At 43.9% G+C, this 24,826-nt stretch overlaps 1 protein-coding gene across 2 annotated transcripts in view; it reads left to right on the forward strand.

The window, feature by feature from the left end:
- Positions 1 to 1,424: 1,424 nt before the first annotated feature.
- Positions 1,425 to 24,826, forward strand: part of PIN4 (peptidylprolyl cis/trans isomerase, NIMA-interacting 4) — a 96,479-nt gene continuing 73,077 nt past the window's right edge. Inside the window, exons 1-4 of one of the 2 annotated variants that reach the window (XM_055267812.2) lie at positions 1,425 to 1,604; positions 6,371 to 6,444; positions 17,193 to 17,312; positions 17,773 to 18,746. In XM_055267812.2, coding sequence (XP_055123787.2) covers positions 1,460 to 1,604; positions 6,371 to 6,444; positions 17,193 to 17,312; positions 17,773 to 17,931 — 498 coding nt within the window. In that variant the 5' untranslated portion in view covers positions 1,425 to 1,459 and the 3' untranslated portion in view covers positions 17,932 to 18,746. Of the gene's footprint in view, positions 1,605 to 6,370; positions 6,445 to 17,192; positions 17,317 to 17,772; positions 18,747 to 24,826 lie in introns of those variants that run through there. The other variant, XM_055267814.2, reaches the window with a different exon arrangement.

A 24,826-nucleotide genomic window follows, 5' to 3' on the forward strand; every position in this document is an offset into this window, starting at 1 on the left:
TGTCTTCCGCAGTTGATCACTCCCAATCCGAAACAAGGAGTGCCCAAAATGTGTCCAGAATTTACAGCAGCCAAACATAAGAGGGCTCCATGTTATGTCTTGAGTAGGGGATGAGCACAATCTCAGAAATACCCGATTCCCTGGTATGAGCATGAAGCATCTCCAGGTCCAGCAAGGCTGCATCCAAAAACTAAACTCTGAGCTGGAAGACCTCTATATTCTGGCTGGTAGTGGCAAGCTAGGACAGCTCTCTCATGGAGTGGAGGAAACGCCCTGACATATCATGTACAAATTATTGATGGTGGGAGGGATTGTAAGGGGAGAAAAAGTGTGTGGGCACAAATTCAAAAATCATTTATCTTAGGCAAACACTATTAATATGAGCAAGCCATCATTTTATGTGCTTTACAGATATGAACTTGTTTAATTCTCTTAACACCTGATAGGATAATAGTAGGTACTATTATCATCGACTCCATTTCACAAATGATGAAACTGAGCCAAAGAGAGGTGAAGTAACTTCCTCAAGGTCATGGAGCTGGTAGACAGATGTAGAGCAGGGATTTGAAACTGGGCAATCTGGCTCCAGAATCCATGCTTTTACTACATTATGCTGCACCATTATGGAAATTTTGGAAAATACACAGAAACAAACACGATAACCTGTATCCACTAGCACCACTGGCCACATCTTCTTGTATAGCTTTCCTCTCCTTTAGATTCATATACCATACAATACATTACATATACTTCTTTTACAAGGAATCCTATTCTTTATCTTGGTCTTAAAAACATTTCCCCTATCTGTACACACAGCCTTACAATCGTTATTTTGAATGTTGTATGATATCTTCTTGTGTGGCTAAAACATTATTTAAGCAGTACCCGAGGAGCACTTAGACTGCTTCCAATGTTTCTCCATGACTGAACTCTGCGAGAGGCAAAAGGGCGACAGGCTTTTTAAAAAACTACCTTTTCAACCCAATTAGCTACAACTGCAGAATAAAATTAACAAACGAAAACTGCCAGGGAGGGCAGCCCTGTGTACAGGAGGAGACAGCAGAAGTTGGCCGCCACCACAGTTCTCCTGCTTCCCTTTGTCTGGCGGCCCCGCGGGATTGGCCAGAGCTGGCGCCGAGGGACTGCAGAGCCTCCCCGCGGCTCCTACTGCGCACGCATGAAAAAAAGCCGGGTTGAGGGGAGGGGGGGAGTTTCGGGGGTAGAGTCTGGGGAGCGGGGTACCTGGTGCAAATTAGGGTGCGTGAAAGAAGTCACAAAAAGCGCAGAGGCGGGGCTCCCCGCCCTAATCCGGCCTTTGTCTCCGCCCCTCTGCCTTTGTTTCGGCCCCAAGCGTCTTATTGGTCAGACATCTTCAGCCCCATTGGTCCAAGAGCCAAAGGACGGGGTCTGCCCCAAGCTGTGCCTGCTTCCGGAGCCGCAATAAGAACGGTCAATTGAGATGCGGCTTTCAGGCATTTGTTTAGGACATGCCCATGGTGGGGGTTCTAAAGGGGCTTGTACGGTAACTGCAGCAGTTCAGAGTTCAACAACAAGCTTCAAGATGCCGCCCAAAGGGAAAAGTGGTTCTGGAAAAGCGGGGAAAGGTAGAGCGGCCAGAGTGATCAAGGAGAATGGGGGCGGGTGAGGAGCGAAGGGAGGGAACAGACAGTCCATCTCTGGAGTCCGGGACGGACGCAGCAGGTAGCCAGTGGCCCCACAGTGCTGCCATCGATTACCTCTGTAGGAATACATTGGGCTACGGTTCAGGGACCGTCCTGGTGGGTAATGGAATCTGGTGGGGATAGTTCCTCGGAAGCGATGACTTAGGGCTGCTATTTCAAGGGGTTATTAGAGCTCTAAAATTGGGTCTTATCAAAAGCCAGCAATAGGAAGTACACATTGATTATGGTTCTTAAAGTTCACTTTAATGCTTACAGAATGACATGTCCACCATCGGGGAAGGAATCATTCATCCATTGAACAGAAACGTGTCAGGCACAGTGCTAAGCGCTGTGGATATAAAAATAAGACAGAGGGCTGGGCGCGTTGGCTCACGCCTATAATCCCAGCACTTTGGGAGGCCGAGGGAGGGTGGATCACGAGATCAGGAGTTCGAGACTAGCCTGGCCAACATGGCGAAACCCCGTCTCTACTAAAAATACAAAAATTCGCCAGGCGTGGTGGTGCGCGCTTGTAATCCCAGCTACTCGGGAGGCTGAGGCAGGAGAATCGCTTGAACCCGGGAGGCAGAGGTTGCAATGAACCGAGATCGCGCCACTGCACTCCAGCCTGGGCGACAGAGCGAGCCTCTGTCTCAAAAAAAAAAAAGATTTTGGCCTTAAGGAGCTCCCGAAGTAGTGAGGAAGATAAAGGCTTAGTGATCATAAAGCACTGTACTAAATGTAGTGTTGAGGGATGTGTATGGGATATAATAGAAATTGAGGGAAGTGCTTCATTTAGCTGGGGAACAGGGAACGGAAGACTTCCTGGAGATGAATTAGGCAGAGGTCAAGATGGGCATTGAGGGTAGGTTAAAGCATTCCTTACTTGGGGTCCAGCAGCAAAAGCACTGAGGTGAGAAACAGCATGATGTGTGCAGTGTAGTGTTGCTGGAGCAAAAACTCAAGGCAGAATGGCAAATGGTGAGAATGAAAACAGAAACAAAGACCAGATCATGGAGAGTGCTATATATGCTGCTAAGAAGGACAGTTAAGGATCAGAAAGACCTGTAAGGACATTGTCGTGGTAGTCTTGGTGAGAGATGATGGTGGACTGACCTAAGGGAGTGGCTGTGAGAACTGAGAAAAGAGAAAAGATTCTGTAAATATTAGGATGTGAAATAGTCAAGACTTGGTGATTTATTGGGTTGGGGAGGGAGGATCAACGATCATTCTGTTTTCTGGATTGGATTTCTAACCTGTTGCTGGTCCTGCAGGGTAACATCAAGGATACATGAGGAGCAGGGATGAGATTGATGAATTCACTTTCAGACAGATTGGCTTTGAGGTGTCTGTGGGACATCTCAGTGGAGATGTAGTCAGGAAGTGGTTGGATATTTGAGTCTGAAGTTTGAGGGAGAGGTCTAGACTGTACATGTAAGTTTTAGGAGTCATTAACTTATAGATGGTAGTCGAGCCCATTAGAGTGTATGCAATTATCCATGGAGAGTTTATAGAATGAAAAGAGCAGGGAGCAGAGGATGTGATCCTAGGACAGGCAGAGAAAGAGGCAGACAGAGGGAGTGCAGAATGGTGGCCAGAGGCTGAAGAGACCAGAATGTTTTAAAGAGAGAGGGTATAGTCTATCAAGCACAGCAGATTTGGAAATTAGAGGTGGCCTTCGGTAAAAGTGGTTTCAGTGAAACAGAAGCCAGATTGCAGTGACTAGAGAACTGACTGGGAAGTGGTAATTTGGACTTCTTGGAAAGTTTTAATTGAAAAGCATGGAAATGGGATGGTAGATAGAGAAGGACAGAGGATTAAGAGAAAGTTTTATTTTCTTTGCTTCTTTGGAATGGGGAAAACTTGGGAGTGAAGCTGAAGGATCCAGTAAAGTAAAAGAGGTAAAGGCACAGAAGAGTGAGATTTAGGAGAAAATGGAATCCAGGACCTAGGGGGAGCAGGGACACCTTATGCTTGAGGTCATAGGAAAGGAGATGGAGGGGCAGGGACTCAGTAGGCATCTTGAGAGTGGTAAAGGTCTGGAATATTGTAATGGGAGAGGGAATGAAACACAAAAGAAGTGCCCTCAGGGCTAGGAGCCTGACTAAGATCAAAGGCCATGAATTTGTAGACTACATAATCTTCACAGTCTGATTTACCTAGTACCATGCAACTGGCACAATATAGGATTGAAAAGAGCTAGGTGCAGCCTTAAGCCATGGTTGAGGTTTTGTTAGGCAGTTATGATAGGAGGATAGCAACACAAGGGAATTACAAGGGCCAGTGGGAATGCAGTTCAGATGAACGAACATGGGGTCCAGAGTGGGAAGGGAAAAAGAGGTCTGGTGGTCTAGGTGAATGTAGCAGGACGAAGGGACTGGGGTCGAGGGAGAGGTTCTGTGAAGTTAAAGAGCTGGTATTGTGGGAATGAGACATGAGGAAGCTGGAAGGACAGGAGGTTATAGCCAGAGACTGAACTAGTTCTGAGTGGCACAGTTCCATCGTGCGCCCCCAGGGCAGGTAGCTTGGAGTAGAGAGCATGACATTCGGGAAAGAGACCTAGAACTGTGAGATTCCCCAAGATAGATGGTGGGGTCACTCAAGGTAATGGCAGGAGTGAGGGTGGAGAGGAAGCCCAAAGCTGATGCCAGAGTCGTCAGGAAATCAAAGGCAGTGAGGTGGCAGTCAGAAGATGATAGCATCGGCCAGGCGCGGTGGCTCACGCCTGTAATCCCAGCACTTTGGGAGGCCGAGGCGGGCGGATCAGGAGGTCAGGAGTTCGAGACTAGCCTGACGAACATGGCGAAACCCCGTCTCTACTAAAAATACAAAAAAAAAAAAAAAAGACAGCATCCAGCAGGGAAAAGGATGGGATAACTGGAAGGCATCATCATTCAAGAGTGGATCTATAGCAAACCCAGTTAGGAGTTTGATTTAATAACACTCCTTTGGCAGTAACATTTTTTTAGGGTTTTGGTAGTCAGTATTTGGGTTTTTCAGTTTAATCAAACATTTATTAAAACACCTTTTGTGTGCCAGGCATTGTGCTAGGCTTGGAGATACTAAGACAAGCAAGATGGAGACTCCTGCTTAAAACTTTTCAGTGGCGGCCAGGCGTGGTGGCTCATGCCTGTAATCCCAGCACTTTGGGAGGCCGAGGCGGGCAGATCACGAGGTCAGGAGATCCAGACCATCCTGGCTAACACGGTGAAACCCTGTCTCTACTAAAAATACAAAAAAAATTAGCGGGGCGTGGTGGCAGGCACCTGTAGTCCCAGCTACTGGGGAGGCTGAAGCAGGAGAATGACGTGAACCCGGGAGGCGGAGCTTGCAGTGAGCCGAGACCGCGCCACTGCACTCCAGCCTGGGCGACAGACAGAGTGAGACTCCATCTCAAAAAAAAAAACAAAAAAAACTTTTCAATGGCTCCCTATTATGTCTAGGATAAATCCCAAGCTCCTCAGTGGGGCCAACAGGCCTCAATGCCCTGACCCTCAGCTACCTCCCTCAGGCAGGCTCATCTGAGTGCACTCCCACCTCAGATTTGGCTTCATCCATACAATTTCTTACACATACCATGTCATTTCCCCCATTCTGGAGTGTCTCCTCGTCCTTTCTTCGGCTAACCAGCTCCTACTCATCCAGGGCTTTCACTGGCTGGCTCCAGTGTCCCTCTGTGCTTCCACAGCCCCCTGTCCATAACCATCTCTGCATCTCCTGCATTCTCCTGAAATGATCTGTCTTCCTCACTAGAATATGAGTTTTCTGAAGGAAGGTACATGGCTTGTTCATCTTTGTACTCCCAGTGCCTGGAACTCAGTAGTTGTATAGGAAATGTTTATTGAACTGAACCCTTAATTCAACTGTAATTCTTAGGAACATCAGCCTCTAGCAGTACATAGGCTGCCACTGACACAGAAGTTACCATAATAGTAAAATGACATACTTGTAAAATGTAAGATGCTGCTAATGGTTCTAGGAAGACATCAATAGGCAATGTAGTAGACTCTAGAAATTTGGACATGAATGTATTCTTTAGCCAAAAATGGGTAGTTGGAAATTTGATCTTTTTAAAAAATATATTCTTAGAGATTTTACTTACTGGAATTGTAATGCTTGAACACATAGTTGCAGTACATGATAGAACTCTTACAAGAACTTAGGAGTCTGCCCTCAGAAGGCAGGGTGTTAAATTGGATGCAGAGAATCTGGGCCAGGCGTCCGGAGCTTTCATTCACCTATGAGCATACTCATTTGTGTATCCATTTTCTGTGAAGGGTTTATATAGGGCACAGATTTCCTGTTTGAAGAAAGATGGGTCAGATTAATTTAGCTTGATGTTGCAAAGCAAGCTTGTCCAACCCATGGCCCACGGGCTGCATACGGCCCAGGACGGCTTTGAATGCAGCCCAACACAAATTCGGAAACTTTCTTAAAACATTGAGATTTTTTTGTGATTTTTTTTTTTTTTTTTTTTTTTAGCTTGTCAACTATCATTAGTGTTAGCGTATTTTGTGTGACCCAAGATAATTCTTCCATTGTGGCTCAGGGAAGCCGAAAGATTGGATACCCTTGTTGTAAAGTATCTGGCCGAGTTCCCTTTTGAAGTGTGGCGTTATGATGGAAATATCCACTCCCGTTGTGTGTTGGACCTTTCTGTAAACATGGAGGTGCAGTTTAAATGAGTACCTGTCATCTCTTCTCTAAAGGGGGAGCAGCCTCTGGGAGTGACAGTGCTGACAAGAAGGCTCAAGGTCCCAAAGGTGGTGGCAATGCAGTAAAGGTGAGTTACTGGTTCCTTTTTTTCCATGTTAAATATAAATTATATTTATGTGTTAGTACACATAAAAGACAGAATGCTTAACTCATTCTAACAGGCTAGCCTAACACTGGTATAAAATCAAAATAACACAAAATTGTAGCTGGGCACAGTGGTTCACACCTGTAATCCCAGCACTTTGGGAGGCGAAGGCAGGCAGATCAGCCTGGCCAAAATGGTGAAACCCCGTCTCTACTAAAAATACAAAAATTTGCCTGGTGTGGTAGGGTACACCTGTAATCCTAGCTACTTGGGAGGCTGAGGCACGAGAATCAAGAATCGCTTGAACCGGGAGGCTGAAGTTGCAGTGAGCTGAGATTGCGCCACTGCACTCCAGCCTGGGCAACCGAGTAAGAGTCCATCTCAAAAAAATAAATAAATAAAAATTAATTTTAAAAAAATGGAAAATATAGACCAGTCTTGCTTATGAAAAGTAATTCCCTTTAAATATTTTCTCATATACTTTCTCAGATACCCAGAATTTCTTCATACTTTTTTAGTATTGTTCCTTAAAATGCATTAAGTTAGATCTTCCCAGTAATTGAGTTATTTCTCAGGACAAAATAATCAGGACAAAATAATATTTTATGAAACCAAGAGATTAGATAAGTGTTAAAAGGCCTCTGCTGAATAAACAGGCAAGGGTGCAGGTCTCTTTAGAAAGCTCCCCCACTGGTGAGCTACAAACCAGGGTCTTGACCATGAAAATGGGGGCAGGAGAAAATCAGCAAATAATTATTGGAAATACTTAACCCAGTCCCAGAGGAGTATCTGCTGGGAGAAAATTTAATCTGCAAACTAGTAAGTGCTATGTAACAAGGCAATTTCCATGTTTTAGTCAGGATATGGGAGCCGATTCATTCATTCAGTAAGGACTTAGTGACATCTGCCCTGTGCCAAGCAATGTATTAGGCTCTGGGGATTTTTTATTATTTATTTATTTAATAAAAAAGTAAGAGATGGGCCAGGCACAATGGTTCACTCCTGTAATCCCAGCACTTTGGGAGGCCAAGGTGCGAGGATCACTTGAGCCCAGGAGTTTGAGACAGCCTGGGCAATATAGCAAGACCCTGTCACTAAAAAAATAAAAATAAAAAATTAGCCAGACATGGTGGTGCACACCTATGGCCCTAGCTACTCAGGAGGCTGAGGTGGGAGAAGCGCTTGAGCCCGAGAATTTGAGGCTGCAGTTAGCCATGATTGTGCCACTGCACTCATCCTATGCAACAGAGCGAGACCCTGTCTCAAAAAAATAAATAAAAAGTAAGAGATGGTCCTTGTTATCACAGGCTACTTAGGAGCAGTTAGGTAAAGATATATATTTCATTGCTGTATGATAAGCATAGCAGTGGAACTGCATCATATAAATTCAGCCATACATGTGTAGCCTAAAAAAGAGATCATGTAAATGGTGTGGACTGTTCTGCCCACTCTTCTATTCAATGAACCTATGCCCCACAGAGAGAGAGAAAGAGAGAGATGAGAGACATGCACCTGCTTTTCTATAGTTGCCCTGAATTCTTGTATGAGCATCCAATCATGTGAAGTGGGGTTCTGGTATCCAAAGGTAAGTTTTCATAAAACATAGCCTCTAAATACAACCCAGTTACTTCATCTGGTGTTCAGCTGAAGAAGTGATCATTGTTACAAATGGAGTAGAGCATGTCTGGCTATGTCTGGGCTTAAATGAGAGCTGATATGCTGGTCTCCCATATGACATCTTCATAAAGGGATATTCTAGGGTAATTTTGGCTATATGCAGTTTTCACCTAATATGCTTTTACAAGCATCTAACCTAAGAGACTGTTGCACTACATATGGCTTTAGCTACTTTTTTTTTTGAAACGGAGTTTCACTCTTGTTGTCCAGGTTGGAGTGCAATGGCACGATCTCAGCTCACTGCAACCTCTGCCTCCCAGGTTCAAGCAATTGTCCTGCCTCAGCCTCCCAAGTAGCTGGGATCACAGGTGCCCGCCACCACGCCCAGCTAGTTTTTTGTATTTTTAGTAGAGATGGAGTTTCACCATGTTGGCCAAGCTGGTCTTGAACTCCTGACCTCAGGTGATCCATCTGCCTCGGCCTCCCAAAGTGCTGGGATTACAGGCGTGAGCCACCATGCCTGGCGGCTTTAGCTAATTTTTTAAAAACTTTGTTTTGTTGTTTTTGTAGAGATGGAGTCTCACTATGTTGCCCAGGCTGGTCTTGAACTCGTGGCCTCAAGCGATCCTACTGCCTCAGCCTCCAAAAGTGTTAAGATTATAGGGGCATGAGCCACCACACCTGGTGCATATGGCTTTAAAGAGGCATCTTACCCTCTCTGGAAAAAAAATAAGTTCAATGTGGCCACTCATGAGATATATGGAAAAGAGTGGCACGTTATTCACTAGGAAAGTAGATTAGGGTTAAATTTTTTTTTATAAAGCCTTTTATTTTGAGATAATTATAGATTCACATGCAGTTATAAGAAATAATACATCCAGCTGGGCATGGTGGCGTGTGCCTGTAGTCCCAGCTACTTGGGAGGCTGAGGTAGGAGGATTGTTTGAGCCCAGGAGTTTGAGGCGGCAGTGAGTCATGATCACGCCACTGCACTCCAGCCTGGGCAACAGAATGAGACCTTGTCTCTAAAAAAGAAAAAGGAAAAGAAATAATACATATTCCTTTGTTTCTCCCAGTGGTAACACCTAACAAAACTATAGTACAATGGCACAAACTGGATATTGACATTGGTGTAGTCAAGATACAGACAATCCTACCACTACAAGGATCCCTCCTGTTGGCCTTTTATAACTATACCCGCTTCCCTCCTGCCCCACCTCTGCCCCCTTAACCCATGGCAGCAACTTATCTGTTCTCCATTTGTGTAACTTTATAATGTCAAGAATGTTATATGAATGGAATAATACAGTATGTAACCTTTTGGGATTGGTTTTATTCACCCAGTATAATTCGCTGGAGATTTCATTCAAGTGGTTTTGTTTATCAATAGTTTATTCCTCTGTATTGCTAAATAGTACCGGTTGAGTATCCCTAATCCAAAATGCAAAATGCTGTAAGATCTGAAACTTTTTGAGCGCTGACATGAAACTCAAAGTAAATGCTCATTATAGCATTTCAGATTTTGAATTTTCAGATTAGATATGCTCAACTGGTAAGTATAATGCAAATATTCTCAAATCCGAAACACTCTGGTCCCAAGCATTTTGGATAAGTGATATTCTTTTTTTTTTTTTTTTTTTTTTTTTGAGACGGAGTCTTGCTCTGTCTCCCGGGCTGGAGTGCAGTGGCGCGATCTGGGCTCACTGCAAGCTCCGCCCCCCGGGTTCCCGCCATTCTCCTGCCTCAGCCTCTCTGAGTAGCTGGGACTACAGGCGCCCGCCACCACGCCTGGCTAATTTTTGTTTGTATTTTTAGTAGAGACGGGGTTTCACCGTGGTCTCGATCTGCTGACCTCGTAATCCGCCCGCCTCGGCCTCCCAAAGTGCTGGGATTACAAGCGTGAGCCACCGCGCCCGGCTGGATAAGTGATATTCAACCTGTATCCCATGATGTGGAAGTGCTGTAGTATGTCGAACCATTCACCTGTTGAAGGACAGCTGGGTTGTTTCAAGTGTTTTTTGAAGGCCCCAGTCGGTGAGGGACCCTGGGACCCTCCAGCGTTTTAGGGTTCAGCTCCTTTCACATTCTGTCATTCTGCTTCAGACCCCACCCCAGTGCCCACACCCTGCCCTTTTGTCGCTATAAGCTGTGCAGATTCTGAGACCCATCCACTGACGACAGCTTCCCTTCTTCCCCTTCCCTTCCTGCCTCCACCAATCCTGTTCCTCTGTTCTTCTCCTCACAGACACCCAAGCCCTCGAGCCCACCCTGATCTCCCGACTTTCTCCTAGGCTTCATGTTTGTTTTCCTATCCCCTGCACACTCAAAATTAGGCCTAAGGGCTTGATCGTTGGATGGAGGAGGTCCAATTTTTCTTTTGGCCACCTCCCTGTATCCACCTCCCTGCTACTCAGGATCAATCCAGTGGTCTACTTTCTATGCACTTAAAATCAGAACTATAGTTAGAAGAGAAGAATTCGAGTGGTTCTAATATAAAGAAAAGACAAATATTTAAGGTGATGGATATTCCAAGTATACTGATTTGATCTTTACCAATTATATGAATGTATTAGATTATTGCATTACCTTGAAACTGTACATCTACTATGCATCAATAAAAAAGAAAGGAAGGAAAAGAAAAGAAAAGATAGATTTCTTTGAACACATCTACCTTGGGGCAACTTAAATATTAATACTTGATTTTTAATAAGTATGTAAATAAAATATTTACTAATAATTCCAATATGAGTATTGTATTTGCTCATAGATTAACTTATTTCAGTAGCTTGGCTCAGATTTGAAACAGTTACTTAAGAAAGAAAAATTCAGCCGGGCGCCAGTGGCTCACGCCTGTACTCCTGGCACTTTGGGAGGCCAAGGCGTGCGGATCACCTGAGGTCAGGAGTTCAAGATCAGCCTGGCCAACATGGTAAAACTCTGTCTCTACTAAAAATACAAAAATTAGCCAGGTGTGGTGGCGGGTGCCTATAATCCCAGCTACTCGGGAGGCTGAGGCAGGAGAATCACTTGAACCTGGGAGACAGAGGTAGCAGTGAGCCATGATCGCACCACTGCACTCCAGCCTGGGCGACAGAGCAAGACTCCATTTCAAAAAAAAAAAAAACTCCCCAGAACTGCTGGGCCCTACTGGAAAGTCACCCAGCCTTGGGGATTGGGACTACTAATACTTGGTCTCTAACTTTACCTAGGCCCTCAGTGCTGCTCAGCAATCCTTTACCACCCACCTGTAGCCATCCACCACCCCACTCCCATCAGTCAACAGAGAACTTCATTCCATGGTTCTCAACCCTAGATGTACATCAGATTTGACTAAAAAAATACCAGTGCCTAGGGTCTCACCCCAGACCAACTGCATCAGAATCTCTTGGAGAGGGGCCTGGACTTTTTTAGAAGGGCTGGGCTGTGTGGCTCATGCTTGTAATCCTAGCACTTTGGGAGCCCGAGGTGGGTGTATCACTTGAGGTCAGAAGTTTGAGACCAGCCTGGCCAACATGGTGACACCTTGTCTCTACTGAAAATACAAAAATTAGTTGGGCATGGTGGCATGCGCCTGGAATCTCAGCTACTCGGGAGGCTGAGGCAGGAGAATCGCTTGGACCCGAGAGGCGGAGGTTGCAGTGAGCTGAGATTGCGGCACTGCACTCTAGCCTGGGCGACAGAGTGAGACTATCTCAAAAAACAAAAACAAAAAACTTTTTTAGAAGCTCTGGAAGTGATTCTAATATGCTGCCAGGGTTAAGAAACACTCATCTAGTCTCACAGGGTTAGTGTGAGGATTTAATGAGATAAGTACTCAGCAACTTTTAAATGTTTTTATTATTTTAACAAGAAAGTGGAAACCAGACCCATTGTCAGGAACTCCTTGGCTTTTAGCCCCCTATCAACAAAGTTACCTCCTCACCTTTTTTCCTTTGAGGCTAATTTTTCTTTTTTTTTTTTTCTTTTTTTTTTTTTTTTTTTTTCTTAAGACGGAGTCTCGCTCTGTCGCCCAGGCTGGAGTGCAGTGGCACAATCTCGGCTCACTGCAAGCTCCGCCTCCCGGGTTCACGCCATTCTCCTGCCTCAGCCTCTCCGAGTAGCTGGGACTACAGGCGCCCGCCACCACGTCCGGCTAATTTTTTGTATTTTTTAGTAGAGACGGGGTTTCACTGTAGTCTCGATCTCCTGATCTCGTGATCCGCCCGCCTCAGCCTCCCAAAGTGCTGGGATTACAAGCGTGAGCCACTGTGCCCGGCCAAGGCTAATTTTTCAAACCGTGTTCTGAATACCTAACCTTGCTCCTTCATTTATCTCTACCCTCTTTTTTGTTCTGTCTTCAACCGGTTTTTTTTCCTGGGTCTTTCCCTTCATTGTGAAAATATGCCCAGGGACCTTTAAAATTTCGTGGTTTTTTTTGTTTTTGTTTTTGTTTTGAGATGGAGTCTCACTCTTGTTGCCCAGGCTGGAGTGCAGTGGTGCGATCTTGGCTCACCGCAACCTCCACCTCCCAGTTTCAAGCGATTCTCCTGCCTCAGCCTCCCGAGTAGCTGGGATTACAGGCATCTACCACCACTCCCGGCTAATTGTTTGTAGTTTTAGTAGAGATGGGATTTCTCCATGTTGGCCAGGCTGGTCTCCAATTCCTCACCTCAGGTGATCCGCCCACCTCTGCCTCCCAAAGTGCTGGGATTACAGGCCTGAGCTGCATTGCCCAGTGTAAATTTCGTATTTACATGTCTTCCACTTTTTGCCTCTAGCTAGAGCCTTTTCTCCTTTTCAAACAAAATTAGTTTGTTTGAATTACCCCCCCACTTGCCATTGTTTCCTCAGTCAGCCTGCTGCATTCTGGCTTCTGCACTTAAACTCTTCTGAAACTCCTTTTTCTGAGATCATTGCTCCATCATTGCACAGTTTATTATACTTCTTACCTGATGTCTCTGCAACACTTAACCCTTGTTGACCATTTCCTCCTTGAAACTCTCTCCTGCCTTGGTTTATTAGCACACGCTTCTCTCCTACCTATATGGCCTTTCCTCTTTATTATGTTTTTTCTTTTTTCTTTTTAAGAGACAGGTTCTTGCTCTGTCACACAGGCCAGGGTGCATGACATGCAGTGGCATGATCATAGCTCACTGCAGCCTTCAATTCCTGGGCTCAAGTGATCCTCCTGCCTCAGCCTCCTGAGTAGCTAAGACACAGATGTGCACCACCATGCCCGGCTAATTTTTTTTAAAGTTTTTGTAGAGATGGGGGTCTTGCTATGTTGCCCAGACTGGTCTCAAACTCCCAGCCTCAAGGGATCCTCCCGCCTTGGCCTCCCAAAGTGCTGGGGTTATAGGTGTGAGCCACTGTGCCCGGCCCCTTTTTATTACACTTTTTGAGTTCTTTACTTGTTGCTTGAACATTGATAGTCTCCAAGGTTATTTTAGCTTTCTTTCCTCCTCTTCTCATTTTCATCTCCTTCCTGGTAACCTCATGAATTCCACACTTCAGCTGCCACCTCCATAGTCATCACTCCCAAACTCTTTCTGTAGCTTGGCTCTCCAAGACACAGCTGCACTGTTGCCAGTTGGTTGGTCACACTTGCAGACCCCACAGGAATGAAAATCTCTTTGTCGCACTGTCTAAACTAGAATACTCATTTATTCATTTATAAAATAGTGGACGGTATCCCCTATCTGTGACCATGAATGCAGTGTACATTTTCCCAGGAATTGTATCAGACAATCACTTTGTGAGTATAGAAGCAGAAACAAGGAGGCAGTCTAGAAGCTGTCTCTTAAAAAAAAAAAAAAATTAACTGTAAAACAGCCTCAGGCAGGTCCTTCAGGAGGTATTCCAGAAGAAGGCATTATCACAGGAGATGACAGTCCCATGCATGTTATTGTCCCTGAAGACCTTTCCATGGGACAGGACATAGAGGTAGAAAACAGTGATATCGATGATCCTGACCCTGTGTGGGCCTAAGCTAGTGTGTGTATTTGTGTCTTAGTCTTTAATAAAAAAGTTTAAAAAGTTAAAAAAAAATTTTAAATAGAAAAAAACTTATAGTGGCTGGGCGTGGTAGCTCACACCTATAATCCCAACACTTTGGGAGGCTGAGGCGGGCAGATCACTTGAGGTCAGGAGTTCAAGACCAGCCTGGCTAACATGGTGAAACCCTGTCTCTACAAAAAATACAAAAATTAGCTGGGCGTGGTGACACGCACCTGTAATCCCAGCTACTCAGGAGGCTGAGAGACACAAGAATCGCTTGAACCTGGGAGGTGGAGGTTGCAGTGAGCTGAGATTGTGCTACTGCACTCCGGCTTGGGCAACAGAACGAGACTTCATCTCAAAAAAAAAAGAAAAAAGCTTATAGAATAAGGATATGAAGAAAGAAAATAGTTTTGTACAGTTGCACAATGTGTTTGTTTTCTAAGCCAAGTGTTATTAAATAGAGTCAAAAAGTTTAAAATTTTTTAAATGTATAAAGTTAAGATACAATAAGCTAAGGCTAATTTAATATTGAATAAAGAAAAGTGTTTTATAAATTGTAGCTTACATGTATAGTGTGTATAAAGTCTACAGTAGGGGACGGGTGTGGTGGCTCATGCCTGTAATCCCAGCACTTTGGGAGGTCAAGGTGGGTGGATCACCTGAGGTCAGGAGTTTGAGGCCAGCCTGACCAACATGGCGAAACCATCTCTATTAAAAATACAAAACTTATCCAGGTGTGGTGGCGTGTGCTTGTAATCCCAGCTACTAGGGAGGCTGAGGCAGGAGAATCACTTGAACCCGGGAGGTGGAGGTTGCAGTGAGCTGAGATCGCACTGCTGCACTCCAGCCTGGGAGACAGAACAAGACTCCGTCTCAAAAAAAAAAAAAAAAAAAAAAAAAAATTAGCTGGTAGCTGGGCGTGGTGGCGCATGCCTGTAATCCCAGCTATTCAGGAGGCTGAGGCAGGAGAATCACTTGAACTAAGGAGGGGGAGGTTTCGGTGAGCCAAGATCGCACCATTGCACTCCAGCCTGGGTAAAAGAGCAAAACTCCATCTCAAAAAAAAAAAAAAAAAGTCTATAGTAGTGTACAATAATGTCCTAGGCCTTCATATTAACTCACCACTCACTGACTCACCCAGAGCAACTTCCAGTCCTGCAAGCTCCATTCATGTAAAGTGTCCTATATAAGTGTACCATTTTTTATCTTTTATGCTATATTTTTACTGTACCTTTTCTATGTTTAGATACCCAAATACTTACCATTGTGTTACAGTTGCCTATGGTATTCAGTACAGTCACATGCTGTACAGGTTTGTAGCCTAGGAGCAACAGGCTATGCCATATAGCCTAGGTGTGTAGCTGGCCATACCATCTAGGTTTGTGTAAGTACAGTGTTATGTTTGCACAACAACAAAATTGCCTAATAACTCATTTCTCATGTTTCCCTGTAGTTAAGTGACGCATGACTATAAGTGATTCTATTTGAATGTGAAATGAGAAATCCTGCGAAACAGCTATCTTGACAAAATCATTTTTAAGGATAATAGTGTTTTTTTAAATCCATGGCTTTATGTAAACATAGGTCAAATTTGAATACTTCAGTAGGGTTGGGTGTTCTTAATATTCAACCTATGATACCTTTTCGAAGTGTGGAATTGTGGGGAGGCTTATGCATTGGGTCTCTTTTAGTAAGAAATACTTCCTGGCCAGGCACGGTGTGCTGACACCTGTAATCCCAGCACTTTGGGAGGCCGAGGTGGGCAGATCACTTTAGGCCAGGAGTTTGAGATCAGCCTGGCCAACACAGTGAAACCCATCTCTACTAAAAATACAAAAAATTAGCTGGGCGAGGTGGTGCACACCTATAGTCCCAGCTACTTGGGAGGCTGAGGCAGGAGAATTGCTTGAACCTGTGGGTGGAGGTTGCAGTGAGCCAAGATCGGGCCACCGCACTCCAGCCTGGGCAACAGACGGAGAGTCTGTCTCAAAAAAAAAAGATAGAAATACTTTCTAGCAGGTTTTTTCTTATCCTCACTCTGATTAAATAATAGCTAGCCATTGGTCAATGGTAGCTGCACTATCTCAATCTTCACAATCCTATGAGAACACGTAGGTCCCGTTATCATCGCATCTTGATGTACAAATGGAGAAACACTTGGAGGTTTAAAAACATGCGTAAGTTCAGCCGGGCATGGTGGCTCACGCCTGTAATCCTAGCACTTTGGGAGGCTGAGGCGGGCAGATCACTTACGGTCAGGGGTTCGAGACCGGCCTGGCTGACATGGTGAAACCCCATCTCTACTAAAAATACAAAAATTAGCTGGGCTTGGTGACGGGTGCCTGTAATCCCAGCTACTCGGGAGGCTGAGGCAAGAGAATTGCTTGAACCCGGGATGCAGAGGTTGCAGTGAGCTGAGAGCACACCACTGCACTCCAGCCTGGGAGATAGAGTGAGACTCCATCTCTAAATAAATAAATAAATAAAGCCTAAGTTCATACAGCAGAGTTGGGATTTGATTCCAGGACCACAGCTCTCAACCCGTATCATGTTTCCTCCTCCTGTTAGCATGGAGGTATATGGTAAAAGATGGGAGCTTCCCGGCCGTGTGCGGCAGCTCACGCCTGTAATCCCAGCACTTTGGGAGGCCGAGGCGGGTAGATCACGAGATCAGGAGTTCGAGACCAGCCTGGCCAACGTGGAGAAACCCCATCTCTACTGAAAATACAAAAATGAGCTAGGTGTGATGGCACGTACCTGTAAACCCAGCTATTCAGGAGGCTGAGACAGGAGAATCGCTTGAACCCAGGAGGCGGAGGTTGCAGTGAGCCAAGATCACGCTACTGCACTCCAGCCTAGGTGACAGAGGAAGACTCCTTCTCAAAAAAAAAAAAGAGGAGCTTCCCACAGCCAGGTGCCTATTTTCTATCTAAATCAGGACTCTGAGACATTGTCTTAATATGGGGAATGGGATTGTGGTTGTTGTCCTGGGCAAACTTCCAGGATTTTTACTTGCTATGAACTAATGTGTTTTGTTTTTTTTAACTGGTGGGGGTAATCCAAATATAACCACTGTACTTTAAGGAGTCATTTGGGTCTCCAAGTATTACATGAATGTACTTTTTTCCTTGCAGGTCAGACACATTCTATGTGAAAAACATGGCAAAATCATGGAAGCCATGGAAAAGTTGAAGTCTGGGATGAGATTTAATGAAGTGGCCGCACAGTATAGTGAAGATAAAGCCAGGCAAGGGGTACGTTGCTCTTATGATTTATAATTTTCTCTCAGGTTAAGAAAGCAAAGTAAAAATGACAAATAATAAAATAAGATAAAATAAAATTCTCCATCCTCCACAGAAGAAACACAGAAGTAGGGATCATTCCTTTGTTCAACCCTTAGTTGTAGCCATATTTTGGTTTAAAGATCTCAAAAGCAGAAATGTCCAACTTGTGAATAGTAGAATAAGGGTCACCTATGTCGAAACCTAGGCATGACCAAACTTGCACAGCTAACTTCAAAGTCCAGCAGTGTTGAGAGTACTTATGTGTTCAGTCTAGTTAGACTTCTTCTACCTATTTGTCCTTATTGAGCCTATTCCTGTATTGCTCTTAGGAATATACCTTGTAACCTTAGCAAAATGTTGGGAAATTCTCTCAAGCTACAGTAGCCCTCTTCAGGGCCACTTGATATCACTTATCTTTTGGGTTTTTCAGGGCGACTTGGGTTGGATGACCAGAGGGTCCATGGTGGGACCATTTCAAGAAGCAGCATTTGCCTTGCCTGTAAGTGGGATGGATAAGCCTGTGTTTACAGACCCACCGGTTAAGACAAAATTTGGATATCATATTATTATGGTTGAAGGAAGAAAATAAAATCATATGAAAGACTGAATAAGTTTTATACATTTTGTTTCTTTAAAAGGTATTAGATATTCCTTTGAGCTGGAGCTGCAAGGAAATACAAAAATTTTTAAAAAGAAAAGATATTGGATGCTCCTTGTATTCTGTGAAAGCTCTATGTATGGGTTTGTAGGTGTAAGAGAGGGTGGGGATAAGTGAATGTCAACTGTAGTAGGTATTCAGTCAGTCGTTCTCAAAGAGAAGTCAAGCAGACTCCCTTTAACCTGTATTCTCTTTCCTCCCAGAACTATATCTGACTCTCAGTCTGTCCCATAAATTAATTCAGAAACCATCTTCAGGGGAAGCAGATATCAGCTCACACTATTCACACAACTGAAAATATTGGGCATCAAATAGATTAGTGTGTGAGAATCATAAAATAAGTTCCTAGACAACATTTGTTTTCCATGTTAGTCAACTCTGATCTTCCAGGACAGGTGGTATTAGCTCCACTGTCTTAACATAGTACGCGGCACGTTACAGCCTTTCAATGTTAACTCCTTTCTTTTTAAATAAATGTTTATTGGAGGAAAAAAGCACTCAGTTGTTCCATGAGTTGTTTTGTACTAGACTAACCGAGTGCTGGTTAAAGGGAGGGATGTCAGCATAAAAACGTCATTCCCTCATCTTCAGTGTATGGGTTACATTAGGGCTGTCCTTTCCAGGGCCAATGTTCTGTGCATCTAAATTTTTAAAATTTAAAGTGCTGTATTTATGACATATAAAAAAGTATAAAGATTACCAATATAAATACTATACTGCTTCAAAAATAAAACTTTGCCAACACAGCTATGTGATTCTTAACAGATTATTTTAACACACTGCCTTCTCTCCCTCAGCTGCATTTGATATTATACCCACTTATATAATGGCAACTTTACCTAGATACCTGACTTTCCCACTTGAGAAGAGTTTCTGAGCACCTCAGTAGGTTATGCCTCCATGAGATTTTCCCCACGGAGCAGATATGCCAGTGTATACAGAGATGTTCAAATAGATATAAGATGAAACTATGGCTGGGCCCAGTGGTGTGCGCCTGTAGTCCTAGCTACTTGGGAGGCTGAGGCAGGAGGATCACTTGAGCCCAGGAGTTCTGGGCTGTAGTGTCCTATGCCAATCGGGTATCAGCACTAAGTTCAGCATCAATACGGTGACCTCATCTGGGCACAGTGGCTCATGCCTATAATCCCAGCATTTTAGGAGGCCAAGGTGGGAGGATCACTTGAGCCTCAGAGTTCGAGGCTGCAGTAAGCTATGACCATGCCCACTGCACTCCAGACTTTAGCCTGGGCAACAGAGGCCCTGCCTCTTAAAAAAAAAAAAAGAAAGAAAAACATGGTGACCTCCTGGGAGTGAAAGACCAGCAGGTTGCCTAAAAAGGGGTGAACTGGCCCAGGTTGGAAACTCAGCAGGTCAAAACTCCTGTGCTGATTAGTAGTGGGATTGCACCTTTGAATATCCACTGCACTGCAGCCTGGCCAACACAGTGAGACCCTATGTCTAAAAAAAAATTTAAAGCTGAAACTACATGTTATTGATTGATTGTTTTTTAATGATTTATTGACATGGGGTCTTGTTACGTTGCTGAGGCTGGGCTCAGATGACCCTTTTGCCTCAACCTCCCTAGTAGCTGGGACTACCAGGCAAGTGCCACTGCACCCTGCCTATGTGTACTTTGAAAACTACATTAAAAACAATGTCTCTAGGCTGGGCACGGTGGCTCATGCCTGTAATCCCAGCACTTTGGGAGGCTGATGCAGGTGGATCACTTGAGGTCAGGAGTTTAAGACTAGCCTGGCCAATATGGTAAAACCCCGTCTCTACTAAAAATACAAAAATTAGCTGGGTGTGGTGGCACGCGCCTGTAGTCTCAGCTACTTGGGAGGCTGAGCCACAAGAATTGCTTGAACCCAGGGGGTGGATGCTGCAGTGAGCCGAGATCATGCCACTACACTCCAGCCTGGGCGACAGAGCGAGACTCCATCTCAAAAAAAAGAAATAAAACAATGTGTCTAAATAAGGGCAGTAAATTCTGAAGAGCTATATAGGCGTGAGACACTACCAAGCTTGAGTCCTTTGCTTGGGACATTGACTTGCCTAGGATACTAAGTGAATACCTATTGCACAAATGTCACAACAAAGGAAAGAAGCCAGAGTGCTGAAAGGTGGACTAGAAAAAGCAAACTAAATTCTGTGGTATGGAGAGAGAGTAGTTATAGCTAGCCTGTGAGAAAGTAAGGCAGGAATGGACCTCTGACACCAAGCGAACATTTGGGAAGTTAGCTTTTGATTGACAACTAAGATTCTGAAAGAGTTGGTAAATGGGCCAGACAGCGCAGCTGACGCCTGTAATCCCAACACTTTGGGAGGCTGAGGTGGGTGGATCACTTGAGGCCAGGTAAGTTCAAGACCAGCCTGGCCATCGTGGTGGAATCCCGTCTCTACTAAAAATACAAAAATTAGCTGAGCGTGGTGGTGCGTGCTTGTAGTCCCAACTACTCGGGAGGCTGAGGCAGGAGAATTGCTTCAACCTGGAAGGTGGAGTTTGCAGTGAGCCGAGATTGCGCCACTGCACTCCAGTCTGGGCAACAGCAAAACCGTGTCTCAAAAAAAAAAAAAAAAAAAAGTTGACAAATGAAAAAAAATAAGGATTTATACAGATTTATATACATTATAGCATATGCATTTAATTCTGCTTTAAGACATCTCTGATTAAGTTCAGTGTTTACAGAACAAACGAACAAACCTTATTCATTGTAAAATAATGGCAAATTAAAATCAAAATAAGATACAAGTTCTCTCTTTTTATGTGTCAGATTGGTAAAGTTCAAAATGTTTAACTTTGTTTGGTAAGGGTGTGGGGAAACAGACATTCATCCATTCATTAATGGTGGAAATGCAATTATATCCTCTGGAGAATAGTTTGGCAATACCTGTCAAATTTATAAATATACCCTTTGACCCAGCAACTCCATTTCTAGGAATGTATCCTATAATCATATGTATAAAAGATACAAGGATATTCATTACAGCATTATTTGGAAACAAACTGAACACCAACAATAGATGATGATAAATTATGATATATCCTTCAATAGAATATCATGCAGTTATTTTAAAATTTAAAATGAGGTACAGAATAGTGTACACAATACACTATCATTTGGGTAGCAACATAAATATATACACATATGTACTTGTGCTTGTACATCATAGACTGTCTCTGGGAATGGGAATCCAGGAATGGAACTCCAGGACAGGAGGGTAAGAGATTTTTCACCTCACACCCTTAGATCAGGGGTCTTAACCTTTCATTTGTGCCTTGCAGCCTTTGGCAGTTTGCCCAGCCTATGGATCCCTTTTCAAAATGTTTATTTTAGGCTGAATGCAGTGGCTCACACCTGTAATCCCAGCACTTTGGGAGGCTGAGTAGGGCAAATCAGTTGAGGCCAGGAATTCAAGACCAGCCTGGGCAACATAGTGAGACCCTGTCTACAAAAAATTTTAAAAATTAGCTGGGCATTGTGGTGTGTGCCTGTAGTGTCTGCTATTCAGGAGGGAGGCTGAGGCAGGAGGGTTGCTTGAGCCCTGGAGTTAAGGCTGCAGTGAGCCGTGATCTCACCACTGCACTCCAGCCTGAGTGACAAGAGCGAGACCCTGTCTCAAAAAAGAAAAAATGTTGACTTTAAGTGCATAAAGTAAAATACATAGGATTACAAAAGACGTCAACTATGCTGAAATACAGTAGTCTAAAGTTTTTAAATTGTGGCTGGGCACAGTGGCTCACGCCTGTAATCCGAGACAGGTGGATTGCCTGAGCTCAGGAGTTCGAGACCAGCCTGAGGAACATAGTGAAACCCTGTCTCTACCAAAAATACAAAAAATTAGCCAGGCGTGGTGGTGGCGCACACCTGCAGTCCCAGCTACTCCTGGCAGGGGCAGGTAGGGCTGAGGTGGGAGGATCGCTTGAGCCCAGGAGGCAGAGGTAGTGAATCAAGATTGTGCCACTGCACTCCCACCTGGGTGACAGAGTAAGACCTCGTCTCAGAAAAAACAGTTGTTTGTAATATGTGTGTGTGCCTCTTTATTAAATACCTAGTAGTAGGTCTAAAAAGCACTGTGATTTTGCAGTAATGAATATCAATGGCATTTTGAGATATCTGCAATAACCCCAAAGTCTATGTGATTTCCACTGGTGACATAACATGTACTGCTAATACTTCCGCAGTTTATGGGTACATTTGTTAACAGTGGAGGATGTCCAGGTTCTTGGCATCTTGAACAAAGAACGAAACGCACAAAGCAAGGAAGGGACAAAGGGATTTATTGAAAACGAAACTACACTCCACAGCATAGGAGCTCAAAAGACCCTGTTAGATAATTTTTGGGAGTTTAAATATCCCCTAGAGGATTCCATTGGTTACTTGGGGTATACCCTATGATGTAAATGGAAAGGATGAAGTGAAGTTACAAAGTCATTTACTTGGCCTACGCCCTGTGGAGAGGATATTTCCTGTCACAGCTTTAGTGTGAATCGGCCTTATGTTCCCCGCCTCCAGACCCTATTTTCCTGCTTCACATTCATGATGAAAGGAAGTGCTATATTTCAGCTACCAGACAGAGAAAAGATAAAACTTTGTTCCCATCCAAATTCAGACGACACCTGACTTCTTCTACCCATGAACCCCAGGTTAAAAATCCCTGCTATGGATACTGCTTGAATATGAGCATGTATTTTTTTCCCCAAACAACAGAATTTGTCATAGTACACACACACTTGAACAGAAAGGGCATTGCTATTTTCAGTGGGAAATATTCCTAGGACTTAGACGCTTCACTGTTCAGATCAAATGGATATAGGCCGCTAAAGCTTCCTTGAAGGCAAATAAATTGTGTGGATTTTTTGTTTTCTACATCAGGGAAGAAAGAAGTTTGTTAGCTGAATTTTCACAAACATTTGTGTGTGTGATAGAAGGGACAGAAAAACAAAGATGTAGGGCGCAGCCACTCCCTTCACATCACGGTGGGAAGCACAGGGAAATGGTAAGCTGAACTCAGATGCAGACTGTGAATTGCTTCACAGTTACACCAATATTTCAAAAATAATGATATATATTTAATCATATTACCCTAAAATTGTAATAATTGCTTTTAGAGCAAAATTTTGTTCCATCAATAACCTGAAATTCAGTTTCTTTTGAACTTCTGTAATCTCTTGTAATATACATGAGATTATTACTGCGTATATACATACAATTTACAAGTAACTTTTATATGTATGGTATATAATAAATATTTGGTCTTTGTCCCTGGTTCCTGGCATATAGTTCCTGAAAGCCTTGAAATCTCAACTGGTGTCTTTTGTATGCTAATGAGATAGCTTGTGGCTGGAGGCCCCTAGTAGCTTCAGGATGGGGGCTGGTCACTAGAAACATCAAGGCATGATTAGAGGGAACATTCAGCCCTAACTGCAACCTCTGCAGAGGGGAGAGAAGATGAGTTAATCACCCATGGCCAATTATTTTATCAATCATGCCTCCCTAAGGAAACCTCAAAAACCCTAACAACAATGGAGTTTGGAGAGCCCTGGATTAACATATCAAAATGTTGGGAGGGTGGTGTGCCTGGAGGGCATGGACGCTTAATGCACCACCCCCATACCTTGCCCTACACATCTCTTCCATTTGGGTGTTCCTGAGTTGTAGTCTTTATAATAAGCTGGTAATAGTAAGTAAACGTTTCCTGAGTTTTATAAGCTATTCTAGCAAATTATTAAACCAGGGGGTGGGATGGGGCAGTCATGGGAACTCCTAATTTGTAGCCAAGTCAGACAGAAGTGTGGGTAACATGAGGACCGAACACTTAGCACTGACGTCTGAAGTGAGAGCAGTCTGGTGGGACTGAGCCCTTAAACTTAGGGAGTCTGATGCTAACCCTGGGTAGTGTCGAAATTGAATTGTAGGACACCAGTTCAATTTTGAATTGGAGAACTGGAGAATTGCTTGATGGGGAAAACCCCCACATTTGGTGTCAGAAGTGTTGTGAGTAAAAACAGCTCAGTGTATTTTAGTGTATTCATTTACACAAGGTTAAAAATCGGTTTCACCCCAACCATGTCACCACAGGGAAGTCACGGCCTCACTGAGCCTTTGTTTCCTCACATGAAAAATGGAAATGCTATTCTCCCTTCACCTCAAAGGATTATGGTAAGGCTGAAATGAGAAACCTGTGTGGAGTGCCCAACACATAGTACTTCATCAAGGATAGTCCAGTTCTCTGGTGACAGAGTGCAGCGTGCTATACAGCACTTCATCTTTCTGCAAGGGAACCAAACTCCTTTTCAGTCTACAATCCAAAGATAGACTGTGATAATATGTGTCAGAATAGACGAGATACCTGGTTTGGCGAAAGGGAGAACACAGTTAATGGTGCATGAAGAATGGCTAAATGGTCAGCAGTGACTCCAGGGCAAGCTACCAGTGATAAAGAATCCTAGCACCAGGTACCTAGCTCAGCTTTCTGCTATTCCAGTTTAGTACTCTATCCAAAATGCTGGGGACCAGAAGTGTTCTTGATTTTGGAGAATTTCCATACACATAATGAGATATTTTGGAGATGGGATCCAAGTCTAGTCTAAACATGAAATCCATTTATGTTTCATATATACATTATATACATAGTCTGAAGGTAATTTTATAATTACTTTTAATGATTTTGTGCATGAAACAAAGTTTGTGTATGTTGAACCATTTTATTACCCTTTGTATGCAGGCTTGCATGGGAGAATCTGGGCCTGTGTGGAAAGGATATATAGTAACTGAAGGGGCCTAACAATCTCTTTTCTCTTGGGGATGCTGAGTAAACAGTG

Source organism: Symphalangus syndactylus, chromosome X (genome assembly GCF_028878055.3).
Source record: "Symphalangus syndactylus isolate Jambi chromosome X, NHGRI_mSymSyn1-v2.1_pri, whole genome shotgun sequence".
Lineage (NCBI taxonomy): Eukaryota > Metazoa > Chordata > Mammalia > Primates > Hylobatidae > Symphalangus > Symphalangus syndactylus.